We start from the raw sequence: 12,151 nt of genomic DNA, 5'->3' as shown, positions 1-12,151 counted from the left end.
CAACTACGGGGACCCTCCCCAGTCCCTTCACTGAGTGACGAGGGGCGGCCACCTGCCATCGCAAAAGGCAACGCGCCCCCGGGGCATTCCGCGCGAGGACAGCGTCTCGGGAGGGGCCGGGGCGAGGCGGGGGGAAGGGAGGAGACACTCACGTTCTTCATGGCCGCGGCCATGTCGTCGTAGCGCTCCGCCTGCTCGGCCAGCCGGGCTTTCTGCACCAGTTGCTCGCGGTCCACCATCTTCGCGGACTGGGTCGGGCCGGAGGAAGAAGACCTGGATGGCCTGATACGGCTTAAGGAGAGAGGCTGCGGCGCGGCTTGGAGCCCGAGTGCAGGAGGGACCGACCCACGAAGCGAGGGGTGAGGCAGAGGAGGTGGCACGAGATGCGACCGCGGAACCAGGCGCGAAGCGGCTGCGACTGCTATGCGTGCCGCGGGAGGACAACCCCCTGCGGCCCCGCCCACGCTGCGTGACGCAATGGCCCCGCCCACCAGCGCCCCGCCCGGGCCCTTCCACGGCTCGGTCTTCCGGCGCCCCGCGAGGTTTGCTGATATCTTCTGGGCGTCTCCCCACTTCTCCAACGTTCCCTTTCCTTCACATCATACCGGTTCCTTAGCCCCAACTTTTCCAGACACCTCACCGTCCTCCGCTCCCCTCCCCCGCTCTTCCTGGTCTTAGGCGCTTGGACTCTTGGGATTTGTAGTTCTCTCCGTTGCGGGCTGGCCCGTTAAGGAGACCGAAGACAAAGGGACCAGTGAGACTACATCTCCCAGCGGGCGTATCGCGCAGGGGGTGGAGGAAGGGCAGGGGGCGGTATTCTAACCCCGCGGCCGCTGAGGACCTCTGGTGGGGATGAGTGCTGCTTCAATCCGAGCCTGTGCTGATTCACGCTTCACCCCACCGCCACCTTCCTTCCATTCCTTCGGGCGACTGGGAGGAGGCAAGGGCTTCAATTCTAGACCGAATTTCCGACTTTTTTCTTTTAAGCAGAACTTGGGTTTGGGGAAATGGGGCGTGTGAGAGGGAAGGAAAGCGCGCGTCCACTGACGAACCAAAGTGTCCATCTACCATCATCTAGAGGAGTGCATACCCGTAGGATAGCTGAATTAAGGGGCTAAACCCTGCAGGACTGTTACCTTGTCCACTTCAGCAAGGTTGCAGTTCCCTTCCGCACCTCGAGGTTCTTGGGCTTGACTAGGTGAAATTGTGAAACGACAGATACCAGTTGGACATACTGGTTAATTTCCAGGAAGAAGGCAACTGTCTGCAGGCTGACCCTGGAGGGTCCCTTCTTCCTTTCCCAGAGGTATGCTAAAGATTCAATTCAGTGACCAAGAGCCTATTCGCAGCCTAACCCGGGATTGTCTAGTTGTCCACTCTTTCTTCCCATTAAAGTCATATCCAGTGAGATCAGGCTGATATATTCTTGCTTATTCTATATAGCACACACACTCCACAGTTTTGATTGCATTATTTTATTTATTTTAATCAATTATCAGGCTGGGCGTGGTGGCTCACGCCTGTAATCCCAGCACTCCGGAGGCTGAGGCAGGAGGATCACTGTGAGTTCGAGACCAGCCTGGGCTACACAATGAGTTCCAGGTCAGTCTCAACTACATAGTGAGACCCTGTCTCAAAAAACAAAAAAATAAAAAATAAATTATCTACTGAGTGCCTACTGTTTCAAGTACTGTTCTAAGCAATGGAGTACAGCACTGAACAAAACAGACAAAACTCACCCTAAGAAAGTAATCAAGAGAGAGAAAAAAATGAGGGTATAAGTGAGTGACAGAGCTTGTGCTTAGCTTGCTGGAGGTCATTATTTCAAACCCCAGCAAGCCCCAAAAATAAGGAATTTGTAGAGTATCTTTAAAAGTAGTAAGTACAAAAATAAATTAGGGGTGGGCTATTAAATGTGTATGAGAACCTAGAATGAATTTCTGTGAGGGAATATACAGGTTCTATATCATATGCTGGAAGAAACCTGTCTTAAAGGAAATTAGAATGTTAAATGCTGTAAATATGTTTTAGGTTTTTTTTTTTTTATTTCAGGGTAGACACGAAATTCTGAAAAGGTGCTCCACAGAGCTTGCTAACATTTCCAAACAGCCTTTAAAGGATTGTAGGATTTAAGAGCTGGCAGAGAGATAGGTAGCAAGACTGGGAAATAACTTTCTTTTAGACATGGTTGTGGTTAAGCAGTGTCTCGGTGATACGTGTTGGGGATGGAGTCAGGGACCAAAACACAAGGAGTGCAGAATGGCAGGCTAAAGATTCAGGAGAGTCCTGTTTGTTTTATTTTGTTTTTGCAGTGATGGGGCTCAAACCCAGGACCTTGCACATGCTAGGCAAGTGCTCTACCACCAACTACACTCCCAGCACAGGAAATAGATTTTTTTTTTTTTTTGGCACCAGGGATTAAACTTGGGTCTTTGTGCTTGCAAGGCAGGCAGCAGAACCACTTAGCTAAATCCCCAGCCCAGATTTTTGTTCTGAAACAGAAAACCTGTGAGACATTTTAACAATGGGGAAAAAAACAAAAACAAAAGAGAAAACTTCTTGACCTTTTGGCAAAGATCAAGTGTAGAAACAATGGCTTTTCCAGACACCTCCACTGTCATTTTGTCTTATCACTGTTGACTGTGCAGTGCTTGTCACAGTACTTTACACATAGTAAGCACATGGAACACATGGAATGAATGAATGAATGAATGAATGCCCTTTGGAGAGACTGTTCAGGCAAGATTGTAGGAGATGGACTGAGTGGGGAGGCAGTCTAGAAATAGTTCTCTTCTCCCACCCCTCCTCCAACACAGGATCTGGCCTGGCCTCTCTTCTCTTACCACACCACCCAGCAAAATGCAATCCTGCTGGTGAATAAACCCTCCCACTTCCTTCTGTCTCTTGCAGGAACCTTTGCCAAGTCATTCCTCTTCCTTTCTCTTCCTCCCTGTAGGCCAGACGTGAACCACTCTGGCCTAGAGCATCCCTGAGCCATGGGAACAAGCCTTTCCAGCCAACCCTAGTTATCCACATATGCATGAAGCAAATCAGTGATTTGGGCCCCAGATGCTGAATCTCAGGAACTTCCTGGCACATTTCAAGCCGCCTCTCTGACCTCTCCACCCCAGTTCCTTCCCCCACTAGTCTACCACTCTTGTAAAAAAGAAAGGAAAAAAAATCCAGCTCAAGCCAAATCTGTTTGGGAAAAGTGAAGCAGATGCGAAGTAAAGGATGTTCCACAGCTAAAAAGGGATGACATCCACACTCTCCCTATCGAGGCTTCCTTCCAGGGGTGCAGGGGAGGGCTGGCCTTGCCTTCCTTTCCCTTTGATTTAAGGCTCTAGGGTTAAAACTGCCCGACAAAAGCTGGGCGTGGTGACTCACACCTGTAATCCCAGCACTTGGGAGGCTGAGGCAGGAGGATCACTGCAAGTTTGAAACCAGCCTAGGCTACACAGTGAGTTCCAGAGCAGTCTAAACTACATAGTAAGAACCTGTCTCAAAATACCAAAAAAAAATTAAAAACTGCCCAGCAGCCCCTGTGTGTTTAGAGCTCTGCTTCAGAGGCTGCAGCATGACACAGTAAATGGGCTAATGGCCTGGATTCCCCCTTAACTGCCTGATAGTGTGGTCAAGAAATCTGGAGCTGGGAGCTAGAAAGTTAGCATTCCAGCTTCTGCCTGCCTCCCCTCCACACCCCAGCTCTACATCCAAGGCTTGTCTTCCCTCTGGATCTCAGTTTCCCCACCTTTAAAATAAGAATTAAACTCTCTGCCTGCTTCGCAAGCGCAAGGACCCGAGTTTGATCCCCAGTACCAAAAACATAAAATAAATTCAATTAAAAGAATTAGCACTAGGAAAAAAAAAAAGAATTAAACTAAATGAGCACTAGGTGCCCCACCCAGCTGTGATGAGTCATAGTGGTAGACTGGGCTTCTTCTGAAATGAAAGCTATTGGCATTCTTTATAGAAACAGAGGGGAGGGGGTCTGTGACTGTAACCTGGGAGATGATTAAGGCCCACAGTGCAAGAGGCTCAGAATCGTTGTTTTTTAAAACAAAAATGCTGAAACAGAGAGGCTCTGTGATCAGCCAAAGAATCACACAGCCAGTGACTAATAGAACCTGACTCAAACCTAGGCAGGAGCAAAGGCACCCTCTCTGTCACAGCTGTGAGTCTCTACCTTGCTTGACATCTGCTCAGGAAAAGGAAGGGCCTTGCCCATTGGTGGCCAACCTGGCACAAGGGCACAATCAGTCCCCCTTTTCAGCACTGGAGGATGTGACCTTTTAAATGCATCCTCTATGGCTGAGTTGGCAGAGGAGCAGGCCAGTCAGGGACATCAGTGTCCTGCTGTTTCTGTGCAGTTATAAATCACCGCAGCCCCATCCCCTGGTTGCTGACTTCCGTCCTGTGGCTGGAAAGCTCCCTGATTAGTGCAGAGACAGCAGCAGCATCTTCTGAAGCCGAAATCGACCCACAGTGCTCCTCTCCTTGTCCTCTGGGGATACTTCCTCATCATCGCCCTAGCAGGCTGGCCTTTAGAGGCAGAGAACACCATGGATTTAGAAGCAAAGGATAGTGGGAGAATCTTATCAGAGAGAATCTGCCACTCCTGGACCAGCAGAGGAGGCCTGTGCTAGGAAGAAGGACCTAAAAGTCATGGCCCTGACTTTGCCATTGAACTTGCTGGGTGACCTTGGGCAAGTCACTTTACTTCTCTGGTCTCAGACTGTACATCTATAAAGTAAAGAAACTGCATAGAGGGACAGAGATTTAGCTTGGTGCTACCACCTGCCTTGTAAGTGCAAGGTCCCAAATTTAATCCCCGGTACCAAAACAAACAGACACACAAACAAACAAAAGAAATTGGATGGATGCTTCTTAAAATCTTTCAGTCACCAGGCATTGTGACTTGCATCTGAAATCCCAGCTACTCAGGAGATTACCAGGGTTCCAGGGTGCTGTGGACTCCTTCCCGTCCCTTGTCCTAAAATTTTAACAAGACAAGTGAAAAATGTAGCAAGGTTTTACATTTATATTTACTAAAGGTGAGAAAAGAGAGGAGTTCTCTGAAAAGAGCACTCTGCAGGGTGATTTTGGGACACAGAGAGAGAAAGGAAGTGGCCATGTCTTTTTTATCACGATTCTGATGTCAGATCTAGGCTGTCCCATCAAAAGCCCGCTTGATCTCCTGCTGCCAGAAGAACTGAAGATACCATTCTCTGCTATCAGTTATAGGGCTTGGAAGCTCTTATGTGAATTTGTCCTGGCTGTGATTGACAGCCCACTTCCCGTTTGCCACACCCTAGTCACCTGCCTCACTGAGGCTGGGGCGGGAGAATCATTTGACCCCATGAGTCAGAGGCCAGTGTGGGTAACATAGTGAGACTCTGTCTCAAAAAAAAAAAAAAAAAAAAAAAAGATCCTCCTGCCTTACCTCCTGAGTGCTGGGATTATAGGCATACGCCACCACATCCGGCCATATTACATTGTGAGCTGCTCTCCAATCCTTTGGCCCCAGATGGCCATGATGTGGATAATCCTCATTCCTTCCACCAATCTAAACTCACCAATGAAGACTTCAGGAAACTTCTCATGACCCCAAGGGCTGCACCTACTTCTGCACCACCTTCTAAGTCGCGTCATCATGAGATGCCAAGGGAGTACAATGAGGATGAAGAGCGAAGGAGGAAGAAGAAAAGTTATTATGCCAAACTACACCAACAAGAATTAGAGAGAACTAGCAGAGAAGTACGGGTACTGTGCCAAGCAGCGGAGAGATGGTGTGAACAAAGACTATGAGGAAACTGAACTTATTAGCACCACAGCTAACTACGGGCTTGTGGGCCCCACAGCTGAAGTGGACAAATCAGCTGCAGAGAAGAGATGATAGTTAATCCAAGAATCTAAATTCTTGGGTAGTGACATGAAACACACCCATTTGGTGAAAGGCTTGGATTTTGCTCTGCTTCAGAAAGTATGAGCTGAGATTGCCAGCAAAGAGAAAGAGGAAAAGGAACTGATGGAGAAGCCCCAGAAGGAAAACAAGAAAGATGAGGATCCTGAAAACAAAATTGAATTTAAAACACATCTAGGCCACAATGTTATCTATGCTTTTTAAGAGCAAAGCAGATGAACAGAATGAGCTGTTCCTGCCAGTCACACGGCCCATGTGGTAGGCCTGGATGATGAGTATGCAGACACAGACACACCCCCACACTCTTATTCGGAGCAAGGATGATTGTCCCACTATGGAGGCCCAGACTACACTGACCACAGGTGACACTGTCATCAGCAAGCTCACTCAGATCCTTTCATACCTGAGCAGGGGACCCGCAACAAGAAATTCAGAAAGGGGCTCGGAATTTAGTGCAAGGTTCTGAGTTCGATCCCTGGTACGCCCCCGCCAAAAAAAAAACTCAAAAAGAAAGATAAAGGGAAGCTGGAAGAGAAGAAACTACCCAAGACTGACTTGAACTTCTTTGAAGACATTGGGGATTATGTTCCCTCCACAACCAAGACCTCAGGACAAGGAGTGGGAGAGATCCTGGGAAAGAGAAGCAGCTGGGTGATTTCTTTGGCATGCCCAACAGTTATGCAGGGTGGTATTCAGCCACAATGGGTGACATGGCTGTGGATAGTGATGAGGAAGTGGATCACAGCAAAATGGACCAGAGTAACAAGAAGGGCCCCTTGGGCCAGAGGGACTTAGATACCCAGGAGGATTACCGCAAGTATATGAACAACAAGGAGGCTTTGCCCAAGGCTGCATTCTAGTATGATACCAAGATGTCTCAAAGACGAAAAACCAGGCGCTTCAAGGAAACCAATGACAAGGCAGAACTTGATCACCAGTGGAAGAAGATTAGTGCAATCAATCAATCTGAGAAGAGAAAGAAAATGGAAGCTGATGGGGTTGAAGTAAAAAAACCAAAATACTAATCTCCAGTTTCTACTGGAGAATCTTCCATGGATGTTCTTCCTACAATTCCTAGTAAAGTTGCAGTGTGTGTGTGTGTGTGTGTGTGTGTGTGTGTGTGTGTGTGTGTGTGTGTGTGTGTGAATGTACATAAAATGTTATTTTATAATCATTTGGTTCCATTAAAACTGCAAAAAAGAATTTTAAAAGATTTTCCAGTCTCTATCTATCAATAAAACTTTCACCTAACACTGCTATTTTAGGGTCATCCCATCCCCCTTAAGGTCAGGCTGGGCAACTAAGTGAGACACTCTCACAAAATAAAAAAATAAAAAGGGCTGAGCTGGGAGGGTAGCTCAGTAATAGGGCACTTCTGAGCTCGATCCCCAGTACTGGAAACAAAAATTTACCTCAACAGGGCAATATGTGTCACTATGGGGAGGGGGCTCAAAGAGACAAACCACACATGCTCGAGATACAGGGGAGCCTGAGCTAGCATCCTTCCCCCAAACCCAGCTGCATGAACTTGGGACAAGTGCTTTACCTAGCTAGGCTTTGTAAAGAGAAGTCTACACTCTGCCCTCTGAATTGGACCAGGAATAGAAGGGCAGTATTTTTATTTTAATTATTTACTTATTTATTATTTTGCAGCACTGGGATCTAAATCAGGGGCACTATACCACTGACCTACATCCCTAACCCTTTTTTAAAAAGTATTTTGTTGTGGGCCGGGATGTAGCTCAGTGGCACCACGCCAGCCTTGCAAGCACAAGGTCTTGAGTTGGATCCTCAGTACCAAAAATATTACTACTACTACTAATTATAATAATTTTAAAAAATAATAATAATAATGTTGTTTGTTGTTTTTTTGTTTTTCTGCCAGGGCCTAGCTATGTAGTTCAGGCTGCCATTGAACTCACTATGTTGCCCAGGCTGGCCTCAAACTCACAGTGATCTTCCTGCCTTTGTCTCCCAAGTGCTAAGACTACAAGCATGTGACATCATGCCTGGCCTGTAAGTGAATGTTTTGATACTCAAAATTTGAACAGAGGGCAAAGGATTCATGGGAGAGCCACAGTGCTGGGGATGGTGGCAACCTAATGATCCCATGGAGCGAATCTGGTATTTTGTGTGTTTACAGAACTTTAAGCTGCAGAGTCCACCAATTTCTGCCCAATTCAGGGAAGCAATTTTTCCAACAGGCAGAGCTGTTCACTAATGGTTTAGAAGTCATGGGATAGGGATCTGTGAACAGGCAGGGCCAGAAGACCCCCACTCAGAGGTGATGCTGAGCGGCCACTAGGAGAGAGACCTCAACCTGGCTGGATGTCTCATCCCCTCAGTACATGGGGGATCTTGTCCCAGGGCCAAACTAGACACTAAATCACAATCTCCGTGGGTGGCTCTGAGAATCTGCACATTTTCAAAATTCTGGGTTGTGGGGTCTTTCTCTGGTCTGCCCAGAGGACCTCGAAAGGCCCAGCAACTCTTGAAGGTGGTCAGGCTGAGTTGGCTGAAAAGGAAGTGAAGTGGCCGTGGGGCCTTCCGGAAGCTGGCTGCAAGGGGCAGAGAAGCTGGTATTTTCTGGCATTGGCCATTCTGCCGAGTCAGCCCAGCACTAATGCTTGGGGAGTACAAATCCCACTTGGTCATGAAATAGGAACGCTGGTGCTGACACAGCAGGCAGACGGGAGCCCAGGCTGTACCAGGGGCAAAAGGCAGGCGCAGACACCCAGTGCCAGCTCCTTGCTCTGAGCCTGCAGACCAGCAGGGACAAAAGGCACCCACTCTACCCCAGCCTTGTGTGAGTCAAGATGACTCAGGGCCATGGAGCCTGTCTTGTCTTCTAAATTTCTGGACCAGCTGGGTCCCTTCCCTGTCCTGGAGTTTGGGGTTGGACAAGTAGAAGGGGCTGTAGAGGGACCCTTGCTCATCTGGATGGGAATCCCATACGCATCATCCAGTCTCCTCTACGCCACCTCCTGCCATGGTGATTTGCCATTTTCTGAGGTTCCCTTTGTACTGTGGGACAACACTCACATTCCCAGAGTCTCTGCCCATGATTCATCAGTCTATCTTCTGGTGTTGCAGGACAGAGGAAACCCTTCTTCTTAATGAGGTTCGCATGTGGGAAGCTCTTCCTTTTTTGCACTGCAGAATTGAATCCCTGGATTCAATGCATAGCACTGCAAAAATAAACAGGCATGGTGGCACATAACCTATATTTGCAGCTCTCTGGGAGGCTGAGGCAGGCAGATCACATGTTTGAACCCAAACAGGGCAATTTCTTGAGATTCTATCTCAAAATTTAAAAAAATAATAAAGGGCTAGGGATGTAGCTCAGTGAAAAGGCCCTGGGTTCAATCCTCAGTGCCAATAAATAAATAGTTTATTTGGTTTCTAATTCTAGAGGCTAGGCAGTCCAAGAGTGTGGCACCAACATCTTGCCTGGCATCTGGCAGGGACTTCTTGCTACAGGATAACATGGCAGAGAGCATCACATGGTGAGACAGAACAAGTACAATAGCTCAGGTTTCTATTCTTCTTATAAAAGCACTAATCCCATCAAGGGGATCCTACCTTCGTGACATCGATCTTAGTAGCAAGGCCTTACCAACAAGCACCATCAAAATATACATAGAGAGCCAGGCGTGGTGGCTCAGGCCTATAATCCCAGCACTCGGGAGGCAGAGGCAGAGGCAGGAGGATTGCAGAGAGTTTGAGGCCAGTCTCAGCTACATAATGAGTTCAGGGCCAGCCTGAACTATAAAGTAAGACCCTGTTTCAAAAAACAAACAAACAAGGGCCAGGGATTTGGCTCAGTGGTTCTGCCACCTGCTTCGCAAGCTCAAGGACCTGAGTACGATCCCTGGTACCCCCCACAAAAAAAACAACAAAAAAAAACTCAAAAAAAACAAACCAAAGCAAACCAAAATACATATACATATATATATAAATTGGGGGATTAAGTTTCTAACACTTAGGGGCCGGGGATTTAGCTCAGTGGTTCCGACGCCTGCCTCACAAGTGCAGGAACCTGAATTTGATCCCTGGTACAAAAAAAAAAAAAAAAAAAAAAAATAAAAAAATTCTAACACTTGAACACTGGGGGACACATTCAAATAAAAACAGGAAGCCACGGTACAAGTGAGGAGTCTCTGAGACCTATGAAGGTTAGATAACTTGTCCGGGTCCCACAGCCAGGAAGTGGGGTCACAAACCAGGTTCTCATGTCCCCTGCTCCTCATCTCACCTAGAAGCACCACCTGGATGGATGGACTTTCTTGTTTGTTGGCCTTTTTCAGAAGCAGTGCTGCAGCCCTTACTCCCTGCACACAGCTGGGTTCGTTTGTTAGTTCATGGTGCTGGGGGTTAAACCCCCACCCTTCACACTGAGCTACATCCCAAGCCTTTTTGTTTTTTTGTCATACTGGGGATTGAACTCAGGGCTTTGTGCATGCTAGGCAGGCATTCTACCACCAAGCCACATCCCCAGTCCCAGAAGCCCTTATTATTTTTTTGGGGGGGTACCAGGAATCAAACTCGGAGCCTTGCACTTGTGAGGCTGGTGGCAGCACCACTGAGCTAAATCCCCAGGTTTATTTTTATTTTTAGGGTTTCTCTCAGTCACTAAATTGCCCAGGCGGGGCTGGATTTGTAGTCCTCCTGCCTCATCTTCCCAGAGAGCTGGGATTAGAGGCCTGCATCAACATACTGGCCATAGCTAAGATGTTCCTAACACTCCCTATGGGAGGATATAAAGGAGGGTGGATGGGGCCGGAGGAGACAGAGAAGTGATGCCAGGGCATGGCCTCAAGTGTGTGCGTGTGTGTGTGTGTGTGTGTGTGTGTGCGCACACGTGCGCGTTGGGGGCAGTGAGTCAGAACTCAGGTCTACTGAGAAGCTAGCGAGAGAACAGTGTGCCCAGGGCTGCAACCATGCTGGATTCAGGAGTGGGAACAGCAGGGCACTGGGGACCTGGCTCCTCCAATGACTTCCCGAATAACCTTAAGCAAATGAGTTGTCTGGTTCTGTCCCTTTGCAGAATGAAGAGCTAGTGATCCAGGAGTTCAAAACCAGCCACTTGGGTTCCTACTAAAACCTTTACATGTTCTTGCCTTTTCCCAGATCCCCTGAACTCCAGGCAGGAGTCAGCTGTGTAGGTCAGAAATGCTCAGGGACATTCAGGAGCTTCCTGGCTATTAGTGACATTGTAGGGATTTCCTTGGCTTTGAAGGTGGGGAGGAGAAGATAAATAGAAAGGTCCCCAGAGGCAACAAGGGTGGGAGCCTGAAGGTGGACCAACGGCTAGTCCTTCAGATTCTTCAGCCAGGAGGGAGTTTCAGCAAAGGAGAGGTGGGATCACATTTGTGTTTTCCAACAGTCACTCTGGCCAAGGTGTGGTGGTACACACTTGTAACACCAGCACTCTGGGAAGGCTGAGGCAGGAGGGTCACAAGTTCAAGCCTAGCCTGGGCAACTTAGTCACTTAGTGAGACTCTATCTGAAAATTGAAAAAAAAAAAAAAAAAGAAAAGAAAAAGTGAGGGTGGGGATGTAGTTAATTGCAAACTACATATCAATATCTCCAGTTTAAAAAAAAAAAAAAGAGAAGAAAAGAGCTGGGCATGGTGGCACATGCTTATAATTCCAGCACTCAGGAGTCTGAGGCAGGAGGATTGCCATGAGTTCAAGGACAGCCTGAACTACATAGTAAGAGACTATCTTTAAAAAAAAAAAGCCTCACTTTACTCTGGCAGCAAGATAGAGGGAGGCTCCTCAATAGTCTTTGGGGGAGACGGTGGGGTTGGGATAGGGCAGCAGTGGTGGCCCTGAGAGGTAGGAGATATCAAGCCTGACTTCTAGGAAAGTGGGTAGATGGGATGGTCCCCTTCTCTGAGAGGGGGCACATTTAAGGGAACAACCAATGGGCTCCATTTGGGAAGTGTATGTGTGAAAGGGTGTCCAGGCATGACCCACGGGGTGGGGTTGCAGAGGGAGATTTCAGTTCTAGGTGGAAGGTGACACCTTGGGCCCCAGAAGATTAAATAAGAATGGGAAAGGAATGAGGACAGGCCAGTGAAGACAAGTCACAAAGAGCCCTGCAGGAGGCCCTGGGAAGACCAGGGATCCATGTGTCCCAGGGACCACACAAGGACATGGCCCCTGGTGCTCCACTCTGCCACTAAGTAGACCCAGAAAAGTCATATAAGGATAGAAGAGAAGG

The 12,151-nt window shown here is 48.1% G+C and overlaps 1 protein-coding gene and 1 pseudogene across 1 annotated transcript in view; one reads left to right on the top strand and one right to left on the bottom strand.

Annotated features, from left to right (window-relative positions):
- Ywhag (tyrosine 3-monooxygenase/tryptophan 5-monooxygenase activation protein gamma) overlaps positions 1-453 on the bottom strand; it is a 35,369-nt gene extending 34,916 nt beyond the window's left edge. The window contains exon 1 of the mRNA XM_010618972.3: positions 153-453. Coding sequence (XP_010617274.1) covers positions 153-239 — 87 coding nt within the window. The 5' untranslated portion in view covers positions 240-453. The remainder of the gene's footprint in view (positions 1-152) is intronic.
- LOC104858732 lies at positions 424-6,389 on the top strand (annotated as a pseudogene).
- Positions 6,390-12,151: the final 5,762 nt, after the last annotated feature.

Source organism: Fukomys damarensis, unplaced genomic scaffold (assembly GCF_012274545.1).
Source record: "Fukomys damarensis isolate Sample0158 unplaced genomic scaffold, DMR_v1.0_HiC HiC_scaffold_17, whole genome shotgun sequence".
NCBI classification, from domain to species: Eukaryota; Metazoa; Chordata; class Mammalia; order Rodentia; family Bathyergidae; genus Fukomys; species Fukomys damarensis.
The sequence above is the reverse complement of the archived record's forward strand: the minus strand, read 5'-3'. Positions and strand labels throughout refer to the sequence as shown.